This window comes from Monodelphis domestica, chromosome 4 (assembly GCF_027887165.1).
Source record: "Monodelphis domestica isolate mMonDom1 chromosome 4, mMonDom1.pri, whole genome shotgun sequence".
In the NCBI taxonomy this organism is placed as follows: domain Eukaryota; kingdom Metazoa; phylum Chordata; class Mammalia; order Didelphimorphia; family Didelphidae; genus Monodelphis; species Monodelphis domestica.
The window spans coordinates 85,254,137-85,281,742 of NC_077230.1; the positions used below are offsets into that span (position 1 = coordinate 85,254,137).

Here is a 27,606-nt window from a genome sequence, read left to right on the forward strand (position 1 = left end):
TAGTAATAATCTTTGTTTTTATTTTGTCTTTATGGGGAAAGCCTTTGGTTTATCTTTGTTTCATGTAATCCTGAGTCTTCATTTTATTTATATGATTTATCATGTTAAGGAAAGATCCCTTTATTTTTATGCTTTTTAGTGCTTTATAAGTTTTTTCTCTGTCTACTGACATAATCATGTGATACTGTGATACTTTATACTAATACATGTGATACTTTAGTCTATTCTGTTTATGGTATTCTTACTAACCTATATTACTGGTATAAATACTAATGAACAAAATGTATCATTTTTTCATGACTATATCCACTTTGCTAAAACTTGTAATAAAGAAATGATAATTTGTCCAACTATTTCTAGTTGTAGTAAATGGATACTCTGGCAGTGTCTAGAGAGGTACTAGGGGAATCTTTGAGTGCCTAGTTGTAAATGGAGATAGAAGACTTCTTCAGAGATGGAGAGATAGTGAGAGATAGAGAGATGCTGCTTGTGGGGTTCTCTGGGGTATTCTGGGGTTGTCGATAGATCACTAATGGCTAATAAGTCAAGATATTTCCTACCTCTCTTCCTTCCTCACTCACTCCCTTTTCCACCCTCTGCCTCCTGCCTCCCTTTCCCTCCCCCCTGTTAGTAAGTCACCTTTCCATATAACTCATAGGTGAACTGAGAGGTTTAGAGAAGACAATCTTGTTCTCTTTCTCAGGTAAGGAGGCTTATTGGGAAAGAGAGGACAGGATGGATTGAGGTGAGAGGGATGAGGGTGTCCCTAATCTCTAAGGAGAATTAGGAAGGTTTGGGAAATGTCAGTCCAGTCACCTCTGTGACTTCGGGACAATCAGAGAGATGAAGGACAACTGTTAAATCTTCTTTCTTCTTCCACTACACAAAGCCACCAACAGAAGTTATTTTCTTCTCAGCCAACTCCAGAATCCCCCACCCCAAGGTCCTTCAAGCTAGGACAGATGAAGCCAGTCTTCCCCTGGCCAGTAACCCCAGAGAAGAGGTCTCTCCCTTGGTCAGTAAACCCAGAGCCAAAGTCTCAGTTCCTCTCCTCTGGCCAAGCTCCCAACTGCCTCTCCTGGGAACATTCCATTTCGAATCTTTGCCTTGATTGACAGATCAGGTCCCCAGCTTTCTTTTGCAAGCTTGAAATTCTCCCTTCCTCCATGCCTCTTCCACAAACTTCAAAAAAATTTTAGCACCATTCGTTAGGGATATTAGTCTATAGTTTCCTTTCACTGATTTGTTTCTTCCTGGTTTACATATTAAGACTATATCAAAAAGAATTTGAGCAGGTTTCCCTTTCCTGTTTTTGCAAACAGTTTATGTAATATGAAAACTTACTGTTCTTTGAATGTTTGATAATATTTACTTGTAAATGCATCTGGAATTCACTAAAGGAATATTGAAGTAGACTTAGACTGGGCCACTCAAATCTTTCATTATTTCTGGTTCAAATTGTTTAGTTTGATTTGAATAAATGAAACACAATATGCTCTACTATTTTTAATAAAAACAGAATATTTTAAAAACAAAAATTAATTAATAGATTGTGTTCTAATGTTTGCTGATCTTGCTGGTAAAAATTTTCAGAATCCTTAACTTTGACTATAACAGATTGGGCAGGCCTGGTGTTGATTGTTATTGCCAACATGAGAGTGGTGCAGCAGTACTGCAGCTTCAATTCTTAATCAATGAGGTAAGGATTTGGTGACAGTAAGTACATAATTTTGCTCAAATTTACCTCACCTCATTAATTCAAATTGGATTTGTAAAAAAAAAAAAAAGCTTTACATAGTATTATAAGAATGTATACCTCTTTTCAAGAAGAAGAAAAAGAAAAGCCCATTGTTTTGGAGATAATTTGTGGAAAAGGCAAATTATTAGATGACAATAAAAATCAGGCTGTAGAGTTTCCATTTTAATTATATTATGTGAAGGATAATTATTGTCAAGCTACAAAGAGTTGAACAAATATAACTAAGATGTAATTAAACTTCAACACAGTTGAAAAGAAAAAAATATGTTGTTTCTTGGGTATCTAGGTGGTGCTGCAGATAGAGTGCCAGGCCTGGAGTCAGAAAGGGTTATCACCCTGAATTAAAAGCTGACCTCAGATACTTACTAGTCATGTGTCCCCAGGCAAATCACTAACCCTGTTTACCTCCATTTGCTCATATCTAAAGTGAGGTAGTGAAGGAAATGGCAAATTACTTTAGTATCTTCCCTAAGAAAACTCTAAAATAGTGTCATAAAGAGCTAGACTTGACTGAAATGGCTGAACCACAACCAATATTTTTTAATGAGTTCAAGTCCCTAAGCCCCCAAATCATAGCTGGGATATGGAAAAAAAATTGTGGATGTGATACATAACTACTGTGACTCATCTTAAAGAAATCATGCAGAATAAAAGGAGATGCCAAAACCTGAGAACAGGTAAATGCTCTTTTCAACAAGGAGAAAAAATAGGTTCTGGAAAACTAAAGACTTGACATTGATACCTGGTAAATTTTTAGATCAAAATATTACATTAGTGATTTTAAGGCATTTTAATAAGGGGGAGCATGAGTCACCAATATGAGATGATCAAAAACAAGTAATGTCTAATTTACTTTTCAGCAGGATATCTGGGTTTGATAGATTAGGGGACACTGTAGACGTGTCTGGATTTTAGTAAAGCATTTGGCAAAATCCATCATATTCTTGGGAATATTTCAATGGAGAAATGTGATGATATATGTAGGAAGATTCATAACTAGTTGAACAAGATATATCCAGTCTTGATCAATAAATGATGTCAACCTAGAGAAAGAACATTAGCAAAAGCACAAAGCTCCATCTTTTAGGTCTGTCCTATTCATGATTTTTTAGTCTGACTTCAGAGTAAGAATTAGAGGACATGCTGATTAAATTTTTTGTGGATTCAAACAAAACTAAGACATTTCATTATAAATCAAGATGAATAAATATTGCCCTGGTCTGAAACAATGGTTTGAAAGAAGAACAATCAAAAAAAATTTAAGCTTTGCATTTAGGTAGTCTGGAAAAGTATGGTATGGGAGACAGCTGATAAAAAAAGATAAAAAGTTTTAGTTGACAGGAGATACAGTTATCAAAAAAAATTAATGCCATTTTTTTGTTAATAAAAGAATCATGTCCAGATAGTTAAGTAGTTTTAATAGTTACATTTAATAGTTATTAAGTGGTCAGACTATGCTCCATATGTGTCAAATGACATTTGGAGCATTTTGTCTAGTTTTGTTGTTTTAAGAGGAGCATTGTCAAACTGGAATATATTAAGAGAAGATAAAGGATGATGAGGGATTTTAGAAATAAAAGTAATTGAAGGAGTTGGAGATTCTTAGCCCCAAGAAGATTGATTGTCAGCATAACTGTCTTTTAATATTTGAAAGGCTTCCACATAAAAAATGGATAAAACATATTTTTGTAAGTCTTGAGGGCACAAGTGGGGCATATAATATGTCCAAAAGCAAACTTTAATGCAATAAAAGGAATGAATGTTGACTAGGTAGAGCTAATAGAAGTGAAATGTGGCTCCTTATGAAGTATTGTTTCCTACCAAAGAAGTTGTTCAGTCAGACTTGATACTGTAATGTGGATTCTTCTCTAGGACAAGTAAATAGACTAAAGAACTTCTAAGGTCCCTTGTAGTGCTCATATCCTTTGATTCCATGATTTCTGTGTTGAATGCTCCTGCTACATTGCCTTCCATTCATATGGATTTCCTTGAAATGGTTTCCTTACCATCCTCCTCTCATTTGATAGCTCTAATTTTGTTTGCTTAGTATGTGTCTTCTATAAGTCATCCAAGGACCACATAATCATTTCATTGATTTTGAATATAGAGAGAAACTGCAAATTCTCATTTAGTCAATAATTTTAGCTTTCTTAGCAAGGACTACTCTTAAGTACTGGCTTGCCAAAGCAACAGAATCTTCTACTTAAGGCACAACCTGTTTCCATGGTGATGACAGCCACCTGTGTATCAGAAAGCACCAAAGTGTAGGGTCCCTTATGGGTCTCCCAGAGTAATACACTAATGTACTTTATTCATCGCTTTCTTGGTTTGACTGGGTGGTCATCTTTCCTATGCCTATATTCCTTGTAACCTAAATCTCATTCCAACCCTGATATCCTTTCTGAGGGCAATAGAAACCTATTTTAAATTCTGAACAGGTTTGTGTTATCTGGTAAGGCATTGACTAGTTTCTGGAAAATAATCCTACTTATAAAATATAACAGGATTGCCTTATACTGTGCACATCATATTGATGCTACCTCCCTCAGCCATCATCTTAGTATGCTCATGGACCACATATACAGACAAGCCAGGTGGTGCTGGTTATTTCCCAATGATATAGATTGTTAAGGTCAAAACTGGGAGTAGAACCCAGGACTCTAATGGCTCTAAGCCCAAAGGATTTTCTCCCATTCTGTGTTAGAGCACAGAATAATGGAGGCAGCAGTACCAGTCCAAATGATTTTTGTTATAAAGATGTATCTCATCATATTTGTAATCAAAACCTAGGATTTTGATGATACTCCATTGGCAAAATTATGTTAGTTATGTAGAAAATATTTTCTTAAGATTCTTTAATTAAACCGTACTTTGGATTGTACATCATATATATAGAGCTGGAAGGTACTCAGTGTCATCTGTCCAAACCTCTCATTTTTATACGTAAGTAAACTGAAGCCCAAAGAATTTAAGTGACTTGTCCAAAGTCACACAGGCATTAAATTTTGGAGGCAATTACTTAAACGTGGATTGTCTGGCTTTAATGTCTTATCTTTTCACTGTCCTGTTATGGAAGATGTTGGAAAAGGGATAGTGAGGGACAGGACTGTGGGAAGGTGGTGGAAAGGAGCACAAGGTTACCTCACTCCTCAAATTCCCCCACAAACATTTAAAAATAATGCCTCAGGTTTAATTCTAAAGTGGAAGAAAGAGTTAAGAGTTGGGAATGAAATAGTTTTGCCAAGAAAAACTTGAGAGAAAGATCTATGATCTTCTGGATGGTGGTCTTACCTGACTGTAAAGGGCAGTAACATTATTTTTAAAATCAATAAAGAATTGGAAAAAAGTACTTTAATGATATTTTAAAGAATATATCCTATTACTATATTTCCCATAATGGACAAAGTTTCATTCCTTGCACTGTGAAAATGTAAGAATTGTACTGAAACTTCTTGCATTAGAGTAAAAATATGTATTTCCCAACTATTTAGACAATAGTTTCTAATAATTTAGTTTTATCTGCATTGCTTCAGTTTTTAAAACTGTATAAATCAAGAGAAAAAATAAAATGTCAAAACATTTTAAACATTTAAAAATAAGTCAACTACTTTTTTCATTTCTTTTTGAGAGGTAGCAGAATTAATCTATTATTTTGATCCTGCATCTATCTTCCTATCTTACCTAGGATATAAGTGCAGTAGCCCTCCTGGGCCTGATTCTACTATTAATTGGTCTGCTTCATTTCTGATGTGAGCCAGTTCTCTTTTTATTAGATTGACAAATCTGATAAACCTGCTCCTCCAAAGAGCCCACATTGGTATCAGACGTAGCATGTTCACTAGGTCACCTTATTGCAGCTCAGAAGTCCTGAGCTAAAGTGAACAACCCAGTCTCATCATACGTGATAGCAGGTATTGCAGCAGCATGTCATTACATCCAGCAAGAATCTTAACAGAAACAAGTGTGCAACCTTTCCCCCTCTATTTATTAATGTCTGGTATAAGTGTGTTTAAACTGACTTTTTTTAGTTTATTAAAAGATATGTCCTGTCTCCCTTAAAAAACACTGCTTTGGTTTATTTATGGAAATCTCAGCTTTGTTCGTCATGTTTTTTACAATAAGCAAGCTTAAATACTTTGATTCCATAATCAGAAAATGAGACTCATTGTGAAAGACCTGATGTTGGGAAAAATTGAAGGCAAAAGGAGAAGATGGGGGAGATGGATAGTTTTATGGAAACAATAAATGTGAATCTGGATGGTCTTCAAGATACAGTAGAGGATACAATCTGGAGTGCTATGATCCGTGAGGTCATAAAGAATCAGATACAACTGAACAATAAGAAAAGGGTCATTACAGCATGTCTATGACACTCTTCAATTGTCACCTTCCAGAATGTAATATTCCAGATGTAGTTCAAGCAGTGTAGAGTGTCGCAGTTTTGCTATGTTTATTATTTGTATATTAACATGAAACAGTAGAAAAATCTCTAGAGTAGAGACCTGAGTTCAGATTCTATCTCTCATACTATGTGAGCCTGGACAATTCACTTAACCTTCTGACTCTCAGATCCTTCAGATGTAAAATGGGCATAACATGTATAGAAACTTCAGGACCAAATGAAATGATTTAAAGTGCTCTGAAAACTTCAAAGAACTATTTCAATTTTTGCATTATTTTTATTAATAATTATTATCATATTTAGTTTTATTCTTATCCTGATCCCTATGTTTTAGAGGAGATATTGAAGGAAGGACATTCCCAATGGAAAGTAAAAAATTCAGTAAATCACTTGTAGTTTGTGTTGCTTGTCGAGGCCTAAATGTTAGTTGATTATTTACCAGTATATTATCTTCTTTTTTGACACAGGGTGCTTTGGTTAGTGCAAGCTCAGATGAAACACTTCATTTGTGGAACCTTAGGCAAAAACGGCCAGCCATTCTTCATTCTCTTAAATTTAACCGAGAACGGTAAGGATACATGAGTAATTCCAGATATTTCTTACTCCATATTGGGAATTATTTTATGATCAAACTTCAGGTCAGCATTTCTGTACGTTTTCTTCATGGGTTTTTTTAAAAGGAAATGTGAGTACTCTCTTCAGTGGTTCATATCTTAGTCCATCCATTTCCTGTTATCCTGTGTAACTTTCTTGTTCAGGACTTTTTGGAAGTCCTTTACAGAAGCACCCCCTGCCCCACCCCACCAGTGTAGAGGGACTTTCCACTAGAATTCAACATTATAGAACATGTGAGACTACTAGCCTCTAAGTGACATCCAGCAAGTGGTAAAGGAGGACTTGAACTCATGTCTCTTCAGTCTTAGTCTAGAGTTCTTTCTACTGTTCTGTGCTAGAAATCACCCTGTTTTTTAGCTCCTTTGTTTATGGAGATCATCTGGGAGATGGGGAGTTGGAGTGGTATACTGGAAAAAGCACTAGTCTTAAAGTTAACAGAATTGGGATTGGATTGTAAAGGTTTATTCTGATGTGCTATTAGGCCCCTTGGACAAGTTGCTAACCCTCCATAACCCTCTTATTCCAAATGGAGATAATGTTGCTGCTTTTGTAGTTTTTACTTTGCAGAGTTGCAAGAAAACCTTTTTTCAAATTAGAAAGTACCATAATGATGTGAGCTATCATCATCATTATTAAAGTGATAGACATTATTTCATAAGAGGAAATACAAGCATCATCTTCAATTCCACTGTGGAGACAAACAAGCTGCTTGTCATGGGCTAGATCAGTGATGGAGAGCCTTTTAGAGACAGAGTACCCACACTGCCATCTTCATGCGTCACGTGAAGCTTCTGCTTTGCGCCAGCCAGGGGAGGGAGGAAGTGTTCCCATTGGTTGCAGGTCATCAGAGAAATATCCTCAGGTGCATGTGAAGAGGGGGAGGGAAGCAGCCTTCTCTGGCACACTCTGGTACATCTGCCATAGGTTTGCTAACACAGCGCTAGGCTAACATTTCAGCAGGTCAGCACATATACTTTACTTGCCTACTGACTCCTTACTGACCTCCCAGATTGGTAGCTTCTCTTCTTATACCTTTGTTCTTCACTTCTATGTCACCCCTTCATATTTCAGCACATTAGAGCACCCCTTCTCCCAAATCATCCTTACTTGGTCAACTATATCTACTTTCTGCTATCCCAGTTTAAATCGCCCTCTGCTCTTTCTCTAGAAAGGGATTGTCTCTGCTCCTTTGTTCTTTTCATTACTCTGATTAATGGCACATGTCAATCCCTTCAGGAGGGAGTTACAACCACAAATTATGTACAATGCCATTCTACTTAATATTTATCTCTATTTTCCTTTTGTCTGAAAATCAGATTTTTAAAAGAGAAAGTGCATGTAAGTAGGATTCATAAGACCTAGATTCTAACCCAGTTCTATTACTAATTGACCTTTAGAAAGTCTCAGGTCATTAGTTCATCCCTGAAATATGAAATAAGATGTTTCTACATGGACTTTATCTGACTAAAATGATATGATTCTAAATTTATTTTTATTTATTTAATTTTATTATTTTTTAATTTTATTAATTATTTGATAAATATTTATTAAATAAATGATTATAAAATAAATTAAAATAATTTATATTTATTAATTTATTTAATTTAAAGTTATCCTTACATGAATGAAGAAATGGAGATGTACATGTATCACAATAATTTTAAACTTAATTAAAACTTTAAACTTAATTAAAAAGCTTATTATTATTTGTTTTATAGTCATGGTTTTGACCTACAATTTACTTTAATATAATTTTTGAAATGCCTGCCATATGCAAAACACAGTAGTAATTTCGACTGGTGTTTGGAGATGACCATTGCCATAACATAAGATCATAAATTCAGATGTAATTGTATCATCAAGAATATGACCATCCTGTACGTCATGAGATTTGAGGAAACTAAATAATTTTCAGGTTAAAATATCTAAGGTGACATCAATTTGAATACAATGAACCTCAAAGTTAAATTACTAAGTGATGGTGACAACAGAAAAAAAATGTAATCCCTTAAACATTACACATTGACAAAAAAAAAAACAAAAGAAAATATATTAAAAAAAAGTTAAAGTAGAAATGTAAAAAAGCTAAAACTAGTTCTCAAAAATACAAGGGCATTTGGAAAGTTATTTTAAAAAAATAATGTAAAGATTAAAATTTAGGGGAGAGGGGGAGACTGAGGCAGGTAGAAATTAGTTTCTCTCTGCAAGGAATATATATTTTTTAGAGGTTTATTAAAGGTTAAAGATTAAGAATATACAAGTATGAAACATGTGCCTAGGCCAGAGGCCTAGACAAAATAACCTCACATCATGGAAGAGACCTCTCTGCTCCAAAAACGGAAGTCCAAAAAAGGGCTGAGCCCTTCAAAAGCCTTTGCTTAAATATCTTCTAGATCTCGGCCCAGGTGAGATTACAAGGCATTCTGGGGAAGTGGAGCAAAGGCTCATGGGGATTGTAGTCCTGTATTCGAGTCTATTTTTTACATCCCCCCGTGTGATCATTTGTGGAAAAATTAATTTTTCCCCAAAAGGATCATAAAAACATAATAAACTTAAAAGATTACAATAGTATGAGGATAAGAGAAAAAAGAATAAAACCAATAATTTCTGAACACATTGACAAAAAGCCGTTAGGGGGCAGTCCCCTTTGGCATAAAAGTATACATACAAATAAATGTTCAATCAACCACACCCAAAGTTCAATTTTGTGCAACTTGTGGTCTGGAGGCTTCTTCATGGTGGCTTCTCCATCAGTTCAGTTCTGGATTCAGAGAGGTAGCATCTTCTTTACCTAAAATTCTTCTCAAAAGGAATTTAAACTTTGCAATTTAAATAATGATATTTTTTACATTCCCCCGTGTTGTGGGTGATTGATCAAAATCCCCAAAATTCTCAATAGCCCAATTAATTACAATAGCAAACACACTTTCATATTTCACATAAGTTGCTGTGTGACATTTTTAAAACCTATGAATTGATGGACATTTGTCACAATTTTTACAAACGTAGCAATCTTTCAACCTTGGTAATAAACATATTTTTTTTTTTAAAACAAAGTAAAACTCATCTTGGGTTAAGAACATAATCAAGAAATCTATATATCATCCTGGTAGAAGTAAAATAGTGAGCTGAAGAGCATAAATAAAGGGGTGCTCCTTGTTCTTGGAGGCTTTTCCCAAGGGTACAAATGCCCTGAAATTAACTGCCCAACTTCCATTCGCATGTGGGAAGGTTGGGGGTTATAAAATACATTTCACTTCAGCTACTAGAATGGGCCTTACCTCGTGGTAGGGGCAGGCAAAAATAACCAGACTGTTAAAAAAAATTCCAAAATCATATTTAAAAAACCCTTAAAATCAAATCATTTGAGGTATTTAGCACATTACATTTTCAAAGGTTGTTAATACAATTATAACCAGTTCTGAAGTCCATCTATCCTCAGCAAAATAGAAAAAAGCTGTTTTTTCATATATGGGCTTATTCACAATAATATTTTTTTCAACACAGTTATAGGGGAAAAACAACAGAATTTCAAAACTCAGTACATTCAAAATAAATTCGATCAACCTTCAGTTCACAGAATAATATTCAATCCAGTAATATATGAACTTAAAATCACAAAGTTAAACCTTAAACAAAAAATGCAATAGAATACAGAGATTTTTTAATAAACCATTGGAGTCTGAAATGCCTTAGAGCCTTTAGTCTCTTCAAAGTTCCTTGGGTTGTTTTTTCTTGTTTGTTTGTTTTTAATTATCCATTTAAATGTCTATTGTCCGAAGGTAGAGTAGTAAAGGCTAGGCTATGGGGTTCAAGGGATCCGTCCAGGGCCCCATAGCTGGGAAGCATCGGAGGCCAGATTTTAACTAGAGACCTCCCTCTGGGCCTGGCTTCCAGTTCACTGGGCCACCCATTTGCAAATTCAAAGTTGAATCTTTGGGCTGAGTCTGCTCCCAGACAGGCAGGCAAAATCAATGAAATTGCCAGAAGAGTCAAAAATCCTTTTAAACAGCCCATTGCTTTTTAGGTTTCTGTTTGAAAAGTCTGTTTCTTCTCTCTAGTCTTTTCTCTCTTTCCCCTCTCTGATACCCCTGCAGCCAATACCCCTAGCCACGTGGAGGCTTAGCCTAAGGGAAAATCTCCTTTCCCTCTGGTCTCTCCCCTCCGCCCACGTGGCCAATACAGTTACCAGCTGGTCGCAATGAGTCCTGAGCGATCTGCTCCAAGGATCTGGGTGATGAGCCGGCTGGGTCGGGCTCCTGGGTCTGGGGCACAGAAATAGGCAGGCAGCGGCTGGTGAGAGGCCAGGAGCAGGAGCGGCTGCGGGGTGGGCAAGGCCGGGACCAGGTACCAGGTGAGGACGATCAGGGCTGCAGGCTGCAGGCAGGAAGCGGCAGGGCCGCTTTCTAGGTACTAGCTATTAAAATTGAATTTAAGATCAGAAAAGAAATCAGAAGACTGAAAGTTCTTTGTCCCATCTGGGTCGCCATAACTGTAAAGATTAAAATTTAGGGGAGAGGGGGAGACTGAGGCAGGTAGAAATTAGTTTCTCTCTGCAAGGAATATATATTTTTTAGAGGTTTATTAAAGGTTAAAGATTAAGAATATACAAGTATGAAACATGTGCCTAGGCCAGAGGCCTAGACAAAATAACCTCACATCATGGAAGAGACCTCTCTGCTCCAAAAACGGAAGTCCAAAAAAGGGCTGAGCCCTTCAAAAGCCTTTGCTTAAATATCTTCTAGATCTCGGCCCAGGTGAGATTACAAGGCATTCTGGGGAAGTGGAGCAAAGGCTCATGGGGATTGTAGTCCTGTATTCGAGTCTATTTTTTACATCAATCATGGAAAAGGCAGTTAATGGTGAGAAGTACCAGGACCATGTGTCAGAGAATTTGAGAGAAAGTTGAGCAAGGACTGGAGAAAGTGGCTAGGAATCCACTGTCATCTTGGGGTAGCAGGGGACAAGAACTCTGAGAACAAATAGATGGTAGAAGCCTGAGGCAAAGAGGTCTAAAATGAAGGGAAGTTTGTTAAATGTGAAACTAGAGTTACAAAAGATGTGGTGGAAGGGAAGTTGGGACTGGACTAGGATACAGAAGGAGTATGATTGAGAACTGAAAGTGGAAAGTTGGAAAGTGATGGGGCTTACATGTGCTTACAGCACAAGGATTGTGAGAAGAAAAGGTGAGGGGATTATGTTAGTCTTGGTGGTAGTATCCAGGCTGAGAATACCCGTGGCCTTTGCACGAAGTGGTCATTGATAGATAGGGAGTAATAATCCTAACTTTGCTTTCTAGTGATGGTCTGTAAAGATGGGTTGGAAGAGGACTCTAGTGGCTTACTCTGTTCTTCAATGACATTGGGGGTAGGAAAGGACTCCTGTAGTGGTGAGATTTGGAAGGAGCTATAGTAGTCATAATTAGGCTCTTAAGTATAGAGGTGAAACGTACCTAATGAGTATATTAAAGCCTAGTGGTAATATGCAAGTCATCATTGTCAATATACTATATTACTGTGTTGTTATAAGACTCAAATGAGATATTTAATGTCAAATGCTTTGTAAACTTTAAAGTGATATGTGTGTGTATATATATATATGTATATATATACCAGTTATTATCATTATTGTTATTATTTATGTTCATACTGGGTCTTTTTTGGGTCACCTGAAATTTTAATTTCTTGGAGATTGTGACATTCTATGAATCATAGATCTATAGCACCACTAAAAGAATACTGATATTAAAAAGATGAGTTTTGTGTCATATTCATTGAATATGCCACTTGTTTTCCCATATGCAGTCTAGTTCACTGTCTTCCTCCTTTTAAAAAAGTGGACCAAGGAATTGTGAATTGATCCAACCATTCTGGAGGACAATTTGGAACTATGCCCAAAGGGCACTATAAAGACTGTCTGCCCTTTGATCCAGCCATAGCACTGCTGGGTTTGTACCCCAAAGAGATAATAAGGAAAAAGACTTATACAAAAATATTTATAGCCACCCTTTGTGGTGGCAAAAAAAAAAATTGGAAAATGCGGGAATGACCTTCAATTGGAGAATGGCAGAACAGATTGTGGTATCTGTTGGTGATGGAATACTATTGTGCTCAAAGGAATAATGAACTGGAGGAATTTCATGGGAACTGGAATGACCGCCAGGAATTGATGCAGAGTGAGAGGAGCAGAACCAGGAGAACATTATACACAGAGACTGATACACTGTGGTACAATTGAATTTAATAGACTTCTCCATTAGTGGCAATGCAGTAATCCTGAACAACTTGGAGGGATGTACAAGAAAGAACACTATCCACATTCAGAAAGAAAACTGTGGGAGTAAAAACACCAAAGAAAAACAACTACTTGATTACAAGGGTCGATGGGGGATATGATTGGGGATATAGACTCCAAATGATCATCCTAGTGCAAACATCAACAACATGGAAACAGGTTCTAATCAAGGACACATGTAAAACCCAGTGGAATTGCACGTTCGGTTATGGGAAAGTGTGGGAAAAGGGGAGGGAGGGAAAGAATTTGATTCTTGTAACCAAAGAATAATGTTCTAAATTGACTAAATAAAATTTTAAAAAATAAAGAAAAACAAGGAAAAAATGGACCAAACTCAATGGTCTCTGCCTATGCAAAAGACATATAGGAGTACTAATTTAGTAGGGTACTCATCCCACTGTGTGTCATATTCAGGAAAACAGTCATTGTTCATTTTGTTTTTTCTCTTATAGATTGTTAGGCAAGTATCTTTTTAATCATTGTTAGACCCTTTAATATCCTTAGGCTCAGGTAATTAGTCATACAAAAATAAGAATATATGTAGGACTTCACTATTTCAGGAATCTCTTTTCTATTTAGATTTTGTGTAGGGCAAACTTTATGAGAGTGAGAAACATTGATGACTAGCTTGTCTGTTTTATGTTTGCTTAAGCAAACTTTCATTGATCACCATAGGATTGATGAAATATCTCTGTGATTGCATCTAGCAAGGAATAATACATGATCTTAACATATACAAGGAGATGCCATTTTTGAGGAGAGTCTTAAGACTGTAATTTGCTCTTTAGAGTGAAATTCTTGAAAAAAATCAATACACAGCAAACACAGTGGATGTAATCTTATGTTCTTTATAGTTTTCAGGCAGTTCTGTGTCTGTAACAATGTGGTCTACTATAGGAAACTGTTCATAAAAGTCTACTTTTTTCCTTTTCTTCTTTTCATGAGTTACCCTACATACATTTATAGATCATACTCATAAAGGTTTTATGAATATAAAAAGTAGGTGGGCTGGTAGTTCCTGATGTCTTCTTGTTCACCTTAAAATTATCGTAGATTATCAGAGATTTCTGCCATATCTTTTGGTATCTTTCCCTCTTCCAGATAAATAAAAAATCATCCCTCAATTATATAAAGGCTGTATTGCCTCCAGCACAGAATTCTTCTGTTTATGCTTGGTCTAACCCTGCTGTTTTCTCTAGCTTCATTTTCTTAAGTGCCATCAGAATTTAAGATTTTTTGTATCCAAATATGTTGGTTCCACTCTCACTGATTATGAAAACAGAAAATAATAGAAATAGTAGCAGACTTTTTCCATTTTGACTAGTAATTTAATGTAGGTAAAAGACATAATATTACTCATGATTATTGATATTTTTAATTGATCATGCAGACATACTAGACTCAAGATGATATGTATCTAATAATATTTTTGAACATATTTTCCTTAGGCAGACTGTTGTACTCATTATGTTGGTACACATTCTACACTTATGAGGGTTTCTTTTCCTATCTGAAATTCTTTCTCCCCTCCTCTCTTCAAATTATATTAATCCTTTAAATCTGTGATCAAGTCTCATATTCTTTAAATCCTCTCCAACCTCTTTTTACCTTCTCTATTTTCTTTTGCTGTGAATTTTATGCAAACTAGTAGAATTTTTATAGTTTCTGTGGGATAGAACTGAAGTGAATGAGGACATGAGAACTGAAAACATATTACGAACCCCTTTGGCAGACTGGTGAAACCTATGGTATTCTTCACTGAATATCATTTTAAAATTCATAATATACAAAGGGTTACAAAGAAACAATTTGTATCTATCCACTCAAATACATAGATATCAATATATCTTTTTTTAAGTCTATAGATTCCAAGTTAAGAATCTCTGGTTTGGAAATTGTAATATTGCATTTTTCTCTTTTTGTTTTATGTGTGTTAATTCCCTTTCCCAAACTAGTTGATAAGTTCTTCAAGGGCAGGGATGGTGTTACATTTCTCTTGCGTCTCCCCTCCACATCCCCACAAATTACCTATTATTCTTGGTATATATCCATGATGGTGAACTTATGGCATGCCTACCACAAAGGGCATGCAGAGTCCTCTCTGTGGATATATGAGCGAAAGCCTGCCAGAGTTCATTACTAGAAAGTTAGAGGGACTAGAGGGAGTTTCTCTCTTCCCCTTCTCCACTGCACTGAAGACATTTTTTCACTTCACCCACTCCTCTGCCCAGCAGCCCAATGGGAGCTCTTCCTGCCCTGTCTGGGTTAAGGGGTTAGGGTGCAGGGTCTCTAGCATGAGGTCTCTGGTGGGGAGGGTATGTGCATGACATAGTCTCTGGGGGGTCAGGTGGGGCATGGCACATTGTCTCTAAAAGGTTTGCCATAACTTGTATATAGTCTGTGGTCAAGGAAAATTTATTGCTTATTATAGTTCCATAGGCAATGACTTTTGAATATTATGAATTTTTGCAATATATATATTTCAAGTTTTTATTTTCTTTTACTTTCCCATTACTTGTATGCTTGGTAGACAAATAAACTGATTGCAGTGTTGCTCTCATGCTGCATTTCCCCCCTATTTCATTATAATAAGCATTTTAAGCAAGGGTGCCTTTAAAGTGACTCTCCAAGCCAAATAAAAAAATTAATTGGAAATTAAATAATATGACTCTCCAAAATCAATTAGTAAAAGAACAAATCATAAAAACAATTCATAATTTCATTGAAGAAAATGATAATGATGAGACAACCTTTCAAAATCTATGGGATGCAGCCAAAGCAGTACTCAGCAGGAAATTTATATACTTGAGTTCATGTAGTAACAAATTAGGGAGGGCAGAGGTCAAGGAATTGGACATGCAAATCAAAAAACTTCAAAGCAAACAAATTAAAAATTCCCAGATGAAAACTAAATTAGAGATCCTAAAAATTAAAGGAGAAATTAATAAAAATCAAAATGAAAGAACCATTGAATTAATAAATAAGTCTAGAAGCTGGTATTTTGAAAAAAAACAAATAAAATAGACAAAGTACTGGTCAATCTAATAAAAAAATGAAAGAAGAAAAGCAAATTAACAATATCAAAGATGAAAAGGGAGACCTCACCTTTAATGAAGAGGAAATTAAGGAAATTAAGTTAAAACTATTTTGCCTGATTATATGGCAACAAATATAGCAATCTAGGTGATATGGATGAATGTTTACAAAAATATAAATTGCCTAGATTAACAGAAGGAGACATAGAATACTTAAGTAATCCCATATCAGAAAAAGAAATTGAACAAGCCATCAAAGAACCTCCTAAGAACAAATCCCCAGGCCTGATGGATTCACAAGTGAATTCTATCAAACATTCAAAGAACAACTAATCCCAATATTTGTGGGATTTGTGGGACAAACTATTTGACATAATAAGGATATCCAGGGAAATAATGAAAAAAATGTGAAGGAAGGTGGCCCAGTAGTACCAGATCTCAAACTATACTATAAAGCAGTGGTCATCAAAACAATATGGTACTGGATACAGGAAAGAGAATCAGTGAAATGGACTTGGGCAAGTGATCTGAGCAAGACAATGTATGATCAACCCAAAGATCCTAGCTTTTAGAACACAAATCCACTATTTGACAAAAACTACTGGGAAAATTGGAAGACAATATAGTTGAGATTTGGTTTGGATCAACATCTCACACCCTACACCAAGATAGATTCAGAATAGGTTAATGACTTGAATATAAAGAAGGAAACTCTTAAGTAAATTAGGTGAACACGGAATAGTATACTTGTCAGATCTTTAGAAAAGGAAAGATTTTAAGGCCAAGCAAGACATAGAAAAAATTAGAAAATGTAAAATAAATAATTTTGATTACATTAAATTTAAAAGGCTTTGTACAAACAAAACCAATGCAATCAAAATTAGAAAGGAAGCAACAAATAGGAAAACAATTTTATAACAAAAACCTCTGACAAAAGTATAATTACTCAAATTTATAGAGCTAAACCAATTGTACAAGAAATCAAGCCATTCTCTAATTGATAAATAGGCAAGGGACATGAATGCTAAAAGATGAGTGCTAAAAGACTACCAGCCCTTTGATACAGCCATAGTACTGCTGGGTTTGTACCAATGAGATAATAAGGCAAAAAGACTGAGATAATAAGGAAATCCTTGTTTGTACAAGAATTTTCATAGCCTTGCTCTTTGTGGTGGCAAAAAATTGGAAAATGTGGGGATGCCCTTCAATTGGGGAATGGCTGAACAAATTGTGGTATATGTTGGTGATGGAATACTATTGTGCTCAAAAGAATAATAAAGTAGAAGAATTCCATGGTAACTGGAACAACCTCCAGGAATTGATGTAGAGTGAAAGGAGCAGAACCAGGAGAACAATGTACAGAGACTGATACATGGTGGTACAGTCGATTCAAATGAACTTCTCCATTAGTGGCAATGCAGTGATCCAAACAACATGGAGGGATCTACAGGAAAAAACACTATCCACATTCAGAGGAAAAACTGTGGGAGTAGAATCACAGAAGAAAAACAACTGTTTAAATACATGAGTCAAGGGGATATAGTTGTGGATGTAGTCTCTAAATGAACATCCTAATGCAAACATCAACAATATGGAAATAGGTTTTGATCAAGGACACATGTAATACCCAGTGAAATTGCACGTCAACCATGGGAAGGGGAGGGGAGGGAGGGAAATAATATGATTCTTGTAACCAAGGAATAATGTTCTAAATTGACTAAATAAATTAATTTAAATTTAAAAAATTAAAAAAGGTTTTGTTCAAACAAAATCAATGCAATCAAAATTAGAAGGGAAGCAACAAATTGGGAAAATATTCATAACAAAAACCTCTGACAAAGGTCTAATTACTCAGATTCATGAAGAGCTAAGTCAATTGTACCAAAAATCAAGCCATTCCCCAATTGATAAATGGGCAAGGGACCTAAATGGCAATTTTCAGATTAAAGAAATCAAAACTATTAATAAGCACATGAAAAAGTGTTCTAAATCTCTTATAATCAGAGAAATGCAAATCAAAACAACTCTGAGGTACCACCTCGCACCCAGTAGGTTGGCTAACATGACAGCAAAGAAAAGTAATGAATGTTGAATGGGGTATGGTAAAATTGGGACATTGATGCATTGCTAGTGGAGTTTTTGATTGATTCAGCCATTCTGGAGGGCAATTTGGAACTATGCCCAAAGGGCTCTAATAGTCTGAGTGCCCTTTGATCCGGTCATAGCACTGCTAGGTTTATACCCCAAAGAGATAACAAGGAAAAAGACTTGTACAAGAATATTCATAGCTGCGCTCTTTCTGGTGGCAAAAAAAAAAAATTGGAAAATGAGGGGATGCCCTTCGATTTCAGAATGGCTGAACAAATTATGGTATCTGATGGTGATCGAATACTATTGTGCTCAAAGGAATAATAAAGTGGAGGAATTTCATGGGAACTGGAATGACCTCCAGGAATTGATGCAGAGTGAAAGGAGCAAAACCAGGAAAACATTGTACACAGAGACTGATACACTGTGGTACAATCGAACATAATGTACTTCTCTAGTAGTATCAGTGCAATGATCCAGAACAATTCGGAGGGATTTATGAGAAAGAACATTATCCATATCCAAAGAAAGAACTCTGGGAGCAGAAACACAGAAGAAAAACAACTGCTTGATTACATGGGTCAGTGGAGATATGATTGGGGAATGTAGACTCTAAATGATTACCCTAATGCAAACATCAACAATATGGAAATAGGTTTTGATCAAAGACCCATGTAAAACTCAATGGAATTGAGAATTGGCTACTGGAAGTGGTGGGGGGATGGTAGGGAAAGAACATGACTCTTGTAACCAAGAAAAAAATTCTAAATTGATTAAAGAAATTTTTCAAAAAAAAAATAAAGTGACTCTTAAGTTATCTCTACATACTGACCTAAATATATGATTGGAATTTGAATATAATTTCCAAAAAATTGGTGATTAAATATTGAGAGCTGGGCTATGAGTCAGAAAGTTAATTTCATTCAACTTAACCCTGATTTATTGTGTAGCCATGGATATGTTTATGCCTAAAGTTCTCCATCTGCAAAATGGATGCAATAATCCCTTTTCCTATTCACTTCACAGTATGAGAAGTAATGAGACATTCAACCCAATTCTTAAAATCACAGAAGGAAGCCCTCTGTGAATTGAGATGAGGACAGAACATTCATCTCTTTCCTTGCAGAATTTTAAGGAGAACTCTCTGCCCTTCCTGGGCTAGAGAGCATGTTGTAGTGTCCTGTGGAGCTAAAAGGAGAAAATTTGGGTGATTATATGTAAAATACTTTCAATTCCTTGAGTAAAAGGTGTTGTATATATCTGGTTATGATTTTATTTTTAGAACATCAAAGATTATGGTATTTATTAATTTATAATAATAGTTAAACCATACTGGACTAAGACAGTTCAATGGTCTATTTATTAGGATGAAAAACTGGAGATGTAGCTTTTTCCTCAAATAATACAATTTTTACCAGAGATTTATTGAATCTTAAAAGTTGGGAGGGATTTTAAAGATGTTTTAGTCAAGTTTCCCATCTAATCAGGAATGTCCTCTATCCTCTCTATTCTCCTTGATAAGTCTTCAAGTTTCTGTTTGATAGTTTACTGGAATGGAAAGCTCACAGACAAATCTTTGAAAATGTGCATTATTTGCTCATGTTACCCAAAAGTCTTTTCTATATATCTGCTTTCCTATATTGATTACAATCCTTTCCTTTGGAGCTTCATTTTTTATTTGCCTTGTTTACTTGGTCACCCTTCAGATAATACAAAACAATTATTTTATTCCTCCCACTACTGTGTATGGGGATAAATATATTTCTTTTCTTCAACTGATGATCCTCATATGACGTACCTTTTCCTGTGTACAGGGTACAATAAGACTGCTTCTTCCCTTGTTCTATTAATGAACTGAAGACTGTTTTGTCAGACTTATTCACAGTATTGGCTCATGTTGAACATATAGTTAAGTAAAACCTTAATTATTATTTTTTTTAAACCCTTACCTTCTGCCTTGGAACCAATATTGTGTATTTGTTGGTTCCAAGGCAGAAGAGAGGTAAGGGCTAGGCAATGGGGGTTAAGTGACTTGCCCAGGGTCACACAGCTGGGAAGTGTTAATTATTTTTTCACATGGATTGTTAAGACAGGTTTCCATCATTTTTTATTTGTATAATTGATATTTTTAACCTAAGTGAAATAACTTACATTTATCCCTATTAAATTGCATCTTGTCAGTTTCAAGTCATCATTTCAGTCTATAGGTATGTTTGTGTATGCTGCTTTTTGTTATTCAAAATTATTAGCTTTGTATTCTAGCTTTTTATCAACTAAAAATAATAAATTTAATGATCCAAAAATTCAACAAACATTTGATGAAAATGTTGAATAAGAGACAGAGTTCTATTGCATCCTTCTCTAGGCCACTTTCCAGTATTCAGTAATCTCTGTGTTATTTTATTCAAACAATCATGAATCCACCTGGTCTGTCATCTAGGGTATACATGTTTCCATCTTATAAATAAGGGTATCATAAAATAATTGTCAGATACTTTGCTGAAATCCAAATGTGTTACGTCTACAGCATTTTCTTGACTTACCAATCTAGTAACTCTATTAACAAGGAAATGGGGTGACTTTGGCATGCCTAATGTTGTTGAATTCATTCTGGGTCCTAGAGATATATATATTTCTTAGTTTGCTAAGTATTCACCAAGCATCAGTTTAATGATATGTTCTAGAATTTGCAAGGGAAAAATTCTAAGCTTACCAGTATATACTTTCCAGAACCAACTTTTTTCTCCTTTTATTTTTGAACATCTAATATTGGTTCACTTGCTCAGCCTTTTAGCTCTTCTCTTATTCTGTACAATTTGATCCAAATCCTAGATTTTCTGCATTAGTTGTGCCTGAATTGAGACACCATTCTTGCATGTAACTCATAAGCCTAGAGAAGCATTGTACAATTTTTACGAGGAGTAAATGTAATCCCCAAGAATACATCATTGTATAATATGATTATGTAGCCACCAGGAAAAGGGATGAGTTGGAAATCAGTTATTATACTTTCTAATTATGGTGTTAACCTATCACCAGGAATGTTAAAATAGATGGAGAATGTTGCAAATAAGTACAGCCAGGAATGTTAATATAGGAATGTTGAGTATGGGGAATTCCATGTAACTGTTTGGGCCTGTGCAATGGATAAAAGCTAGAGACAGATGTAATATTTCCTCATTATCTATACTGCCTTTTATCAGGATGTATTTACCTTCCCTATCCCTTTTAATCAGGTCTATTTTTACTTTGGCTTTGTCAGATATCATGATTGCAACTCCTGCCTTCTTTCTGTCAGTTGAAGCCTAATAGGTCTTGCTCCACCCTTTAATTCTAACCTTGTGAGTATCTATTCACCTCATGTGTGTTTCTTGTAGACAACATATGGTAGGATTCTGGATTCTAATCGACTTTCCTATTCATCTACAATTTATGGGTGAGTTCATCCCATTCCTGTTCAAAGTTATGATTGTCACTTGTGTATTCCCCAGCATTTTGATATTCTCTCCTAGTTCTGACCTTTCTTCTTTTGCTATATCCTTTTAAACCAGTGGTTTACTTTTAGTCAACCCCCTATTCCCCTCCCTTGATATGCTTCCCTTTCTGGCCCCTCCCTTTTTGTTCCCTTCTTGTTTTCTTAAGGTCTGTTAAGTTCCCTTCCCCCCTCTCCTTCCCTCCCCTTTTTTTGAACACCCTTCCCCCTCCCCCTTAGTTTTCCCTTCTTCCTTACCCTTTAGGATAAGATAGACTTCAAGATCCCAATGGATCTAGATGCTCTTCCCTCTCAGAATTGCTTTCACTAAGAGTGATATTTGAATATTACCTATTAGCACTCTCTTCCTCTCCCTCTTATAAGAGTATTCTTCCTCTCCTCTTCCTATGTGTATCTTTGTGTGACGAAGATTATTCTATTTATTTTATTTCTTCAAGTATCTCTTAGTTCCATCATCGATTCCCCCTCACTCCTTTTTTCTGCATATCATTTTATAGCCTTTAATGCCCCAATCTTTTCCAATGAATGCTTCTTCTATTTACTATAATAATGAAAACATTTTTGAGAGTTACAAATAACATTTCACCATATATTAATATAGTTTGATCTAATTGTAGCCCTTAAAGAAGAGAGTTTGAATAAAAACATTTTTTTCTCCTTTTCCCTCTCTTTCATATTTACCTTTTCATGTTTCTCTTGATCTTTGTGTTTGGATGCCAGACTTTCCACTTAGTTCTGGTCTTTTCCTTACAAATACTTGGAAATCTTCTATTTTGTTGAATGCCCATACTTTCACCTGGAAGTATATAGTCAGTTTTGATGGATAGGTGATTCTTGGCAGTTCTCTTGCCTTTCTGAATATCGTGTTCCAGGACTTGCAGTCCTTCAGTGTGGAAGCTGCCAGGTCTTGTGTGATCCTGATTGGTGCTCCTTTGTATCTGAATTGTTTCTTTTTGGCTTCTTGTAGGATTTTCTCCTTAGCTTGAAAGCTCTGGAATTTGGCAATTACATTTCTAGGAGTTGTTTTGAGGGGGTTTAGTGTAGAGGGTGTTCTATAAACTCTTTCAATGTCTATTTTTCCCCCTTGTTCTAGAACTTCAGGACAGTTTTCTTGGATGATCTCCTGCAGTATGGTGTTACGGTTTCTGTGTATTTCTGGCTTTTCAGGTAGACCAGTGATTCTCAAATTGTCTCTCCTTCCTCTGTTTTCCTGATCTGTCACCTTGTCAGTGAGATATTTTATGTTTTTGTCTATTTTGTCACTCTTTCGACTTTGCTTTTTTAATTATTGCTGTTTTGCAAGACCATTGGATTCCAGTTGCTCAATTCTGGTCCTTAAGACCTGGTTTTCTGCTTTAATCTTTTGGTATTCAACTATGATTTTTTTCATTTTTTTTTAACCATTTCCCACTTCTCTTTCCAGAAGGCTTCCATTTTTTTGATGATAAGCTCCATTTTAGACTCTTCCATGGCTTGTGGGCAATTTCTGGGTTGTTTTTGGTTTTGCCTTTGTTTGAATATCGTCCAGTATTTCCTCTGTAGCCTGAGGTTTTCCTCTGTAAGAATTCTCAAGGGTCACAGCCTTCTTTTGGAGTTTTTTGGAAGAATTTTGAGGCTCCTGTGAACAATTAGCCATTTTTCTGGGTGTTTTCCCTTCCCTCTTTAGTCAGAAATCTAAGTCAGCTGGGCAGGTTCTCTGTGTATGGATTTAAGGAGCAAGGATTTTGCCTGAGGCAAGCTCTTGAATCTCCACAGTCTTTTGCAGCTCTTCTCGGTGCTACCTTCCCAGGGGTACTCAGGGTTTGTGCTCTCCTGCCCTCCCGGTTTTCCAGTCTAGCTGCTTTCAGGTGTGGTTCTCTGGTGGTCCTTGTTGGCTCCCAAGGACCTAGAAATGCCCCTTGCTCACTCTAGAAGTACTCCTCGCTCACCACCTCGTTCTGGCAGGTACACTGCCTCTGGGCACCTAAGGTCTGCAATCCCTCGCACACTGATTTCCCGCCAAGCTGCTTTTGGTGGTGGGTCCCCTACGGTCCTAGTCAGCTCCCAAGGACCCAGAGGTGTCCCGTGTTCACTCCAGGGGTGCCCCTTGCTTGCTCATCTTGGCGCGCGCTGGCTGTGGCTCTGGCTCTGTAGGTGCTGGTGAGGGAGGGTGAATCAGCTTGCATTTGGGTGGAAACCTTTTCACCCTCTTATAGACTGGAAAAGCCCCAATCCCATGCACCTTCAATGCTGCACCCTACTGTACAGCGCCTCCCCTCCTCTGAAAATGATTCTTAAGGTCTTTTGGGGTAGTTCTTGTAGGTATGTGCTGGGGAGAGTAAGTGACTCATGTTTAAACTGCTGCCATGCTTACCCAGAAGTCTAGAGACAGATGTAAAAAAAAAAACCCTCTATTTAATAAATATTGGAAAAGGTTTGAGGAAAAATAAGGAAAGGTAATGAAGGTTGAGGATTAAGATCTCTAAATCTAATGGGGGCTAAGCTTTACCCACTTCCCTCTAGTTCATGAGAACTTGCTTCTTGCTTGGGTTACCCCAAGTCTCCTCATCACTCCTTAAGTTATACTAATTCCCAGATATATTCTGAATACACTATGCTAAATTATAATCCTCTTATTTATAATAAAGTTTACTGTCTCTCTTAATTTCTCTCTGCTTTGAATCAGTCTCTGCCAATTGCCAGCCTTTCTGGACCTAGCTAGGCTTTTTGGCCTAAGCAGACTTCTGGGCCTACACAGGCCTCAAAAATGGCTGCCCCTGTCTCCAACCACACTGAGGAGAACTGCAGTCTCCTTTTATCTCTTTAGATCTCTTTCAGATTTAAATAAGTTCAGTTATTCAATCTACCCATTGCCAGCCCTTCTGGGCCTAGCTAGGCTTTTTAGCCTAAGCAAGCCTCAAAATGACTTGGCTGTCTCATCTGTCATACAGAGGAAAAATTTCCTCTCTCTCTTTTCTGTTGATTCTCCTCACAAGCTTATTCTGGAAATTCTTCACCTATTTTCCTCCTTCATCTGCCACTGGGTTTTTCAGTATTCCAGGGAACAGTAATACCAGTCTTCTCCTATGGAAAAAAAAAAAGCCTCCCAGAGACCTCCTGCTGTGTAAGTTGGCATTTGGGTAGCCAACTGACTCAGGCTACCCAGAATTCCAATAGGCAACCTTCCTAAGATTCTGTCTGGCCTTAAAGATACCTTGCCCACTATTCTTTAACCTGTCCTTAGCTGCTAAGATCCCAATTACCCCAAATGGTCCTCATTAGCCTTTTATGGCTTAATTAATCCTAATAATGGGTAGGACTTGGTAAACAAGATAAGGCTTCTAATAGATTGGGAAGAATGGACTGTATAAAGTATAAGGATAAAACTGGGAAGGAGAACACTTTTCTAGTTAGTCTTTGACTTAGTATAACAGAAGAATGGGTTTGAGCAATGAGAAAGGCTGTCATTTAAACAGTATAGCCTGAGGGGAGTCTCTATAGACAATTATAGTTATTTTCACTTAGTCAGACCTTCCTTGGGAGGAATCCTTTTAATTCTGCATAGAATATGCCATGGAACCATGGTAGGAATAGCTGCGGAAAGATGCAGAAATGCTCGTGTTATTACTGGAGAGTTTTAGGAAACCAGCCTTGGTTGTTCTATATACCTTAATGATGGACTGAACCCACATTTATAATTCTTGAAAACTTGTGGGTGCCGCATAGACAGACTGATATATCTGAGAGCACAGAGGATGGTCATGTTGAATTTCAAACTGGAGTTTTGTTCAGAGATCAGATAGGAATAATCAAAGGATCATTACTAGTAGAGCCCATAAACACTACTCAGTTAGCCCAAATAATCAAAAGGCCTCTTCATTACAACTTCTTCATTACAACAGTGTTCTGAATTTGATTACCATCTTTAATTGATTTCCTTCTACTTTAGATTGTGTTGGTGAATTTTTATACCCTCTCCTAAGAGAAAAGGGTTAAGTCTGAGAGAAAGGGGGAATAGTCTAGAAAGGACTTTAGGCCAGATAAATATTTATTTCTTAATATTGTCTGCTAAACTAAAAAGAGTTTTAATGTGCTTTCACTATAACTAAAACTAAGCAGTTATGTGATTTTTAAAAATACAGAGAATAGGAATTATGCTTTAGAACTATTTAGTGGGTAATTTTGTAACCATTAAACAGTAAATAACAATGATTAAAAATATCAAAATTTTATTTTAATTATATAAAATTAAAAAGATTTTACATGAACAAAGACAGTGCCACTAGAAGAGAAACTTTAGAGTGGGAAAAGCCTTTGCTTCAAATGTCGCATATAAAAGTCTACTATCCAAGGCATCTAAGAAAACTAAAGATAAATGGTCAAAAGATATGAACATAGAGCTTTCAAAAGAAGAGTTATATACAATCATATGAAAAATGCTCCAAATCGTGAATAGAGAAATGCAAAGTTAGCTTACTTGAAAGTTATCTCATGGCCATCAAATTTGCAGAGATAAATTTTAAAGTAGTATTGAAAGGACTTTGGAAGGAAAAACCTACTAAAGACCTTGCTTGTTGGAACTGAATTTTTTGAGAAAAGTAATTATTAGAGAAAAGTCACTACATTGACTTACTCTCTAGCAATTACCAGGCAGCTACTTCAAGGAGTTTACTGACATAAAGAGAAATATAATTTTTACCAAAATATTTATGGTAGCAGCCTTGCTTCAGCAACAAGGTATCCTGAGGGAGGGACAGAAAAGCATAGTGTGTCAAATCCTTGGCAGTACTGCCTCTTATGCCTCCACTTCCTTCAGACTTCAGTGGAGACTATGCAAAACACTGAACCCAAGAACTTCTGGAAGAACAGGGCTCTCTGACTATTGACCTTGCCTACCTCCATAGGCATCCCTCAGAAGAGCTTCCCCTTTGGGGATGAGACTTGGCAGTAGCCTTTGCAGGTGGTACTGTAGCCTTTGCTTCTTCATCAGCCACAGCTCCTGAAGAGCTAAAAAACAAAGTTCCTTTTGCCAAAGTCCTTGGCTGTAAAATGGTTCATTGCATGTGATTTTAATAAAGATAAATTATGTTTTAAAAAGATGCATTACCTTTTGCTTTGCTACTACACCTAGGACCAATGGACCCTTTCCATGTGACTTTACATAAAACCTTTTCTAGGTGTGATCTCTCCCATTAGAATGTGACATCTTTGAGAGTAAGGTTTATTTTACCCTTCTCTGATTATCCTTGACACATTGCACTCAGTGTTTTGTATACTCTAAGTACTTAATAAATATTTCTTCATATATTCTGTCCACTTTTAGTAACAAAACTTGGAAGTAAGGTGGTTTTTCACTGAATGGTGAATGACTAAACATATTGTGATAATGAATATAATGGATTATTATTTTGCCATCAGAAACAATAGATACATGGAATTCAGAGAAATATAGGAATATTTTATGAATTGATGCAGAACAAAGAAAACAGAACCAGAAAGATGCTATGTACAATTACTACAATAATGTAAAATAGCATTGAAATGCAGCAAAACTCAGAAGAAATTCAGTGTTCAATATCCTCTTCTTAAAGAGGTAGGAAACTTTGGCTGCTGAATATTGCATATTTTGTCAAGTATGATAGCTTTGTAGGTTGTTTTTATTTAAATGTTTCTCTCTCTCTCTCTCTTTTTTTAATTTAAACCCTTACATTCTGTCTTGCAACCAATACTGTGTATTGGTGCCAAGGCAGAAGAGTGGTAAGGGCTAGACAATGGGGGTTAAGTGACTTACCCAGGGTCACATAGCTGGGAAGTATCTGAGGCCAGATCTGAACCTAGGACCTCTCATCTCTAGGCCTGGCTCTCAATCTGCTGAGTTACCCAGCTGCCCTCTAAATATGTCCATATATACATATATATGTGCATATGTGTATGCATCCAT

General features: G+C 36.3%; 1 protein-coding gene across 10 annotated transcripts in view; it reads left to right on the forward strand.

Annotated features, from left to right (window-relative positions):
- STXBP5L (syntaxin binding protein 5L) overlaps positions 1-27,606 on the forward strand; it is a 469,360-nt gene that overhangs the window by 190,014 nt on the left and 251,740 nt on the right. For all 10 annotated transcript variants that reach the window (XM_056793510.1, XM_056793513.1, XM_056793507.1 and 7 more), the window contains exons 4-5: positions 1,618-1,699; positions 6,629-6,729. In XM_056793510.1, the coding sequence (XP_056649488.1) occupies positions 1,618-1,699; positions 6,629-6,729 (183 nt within the window). The remainder of the gene's footprint in view (positions 1-1,617; positions 1,700-6,628; positions 6,730-27,606) is intronic.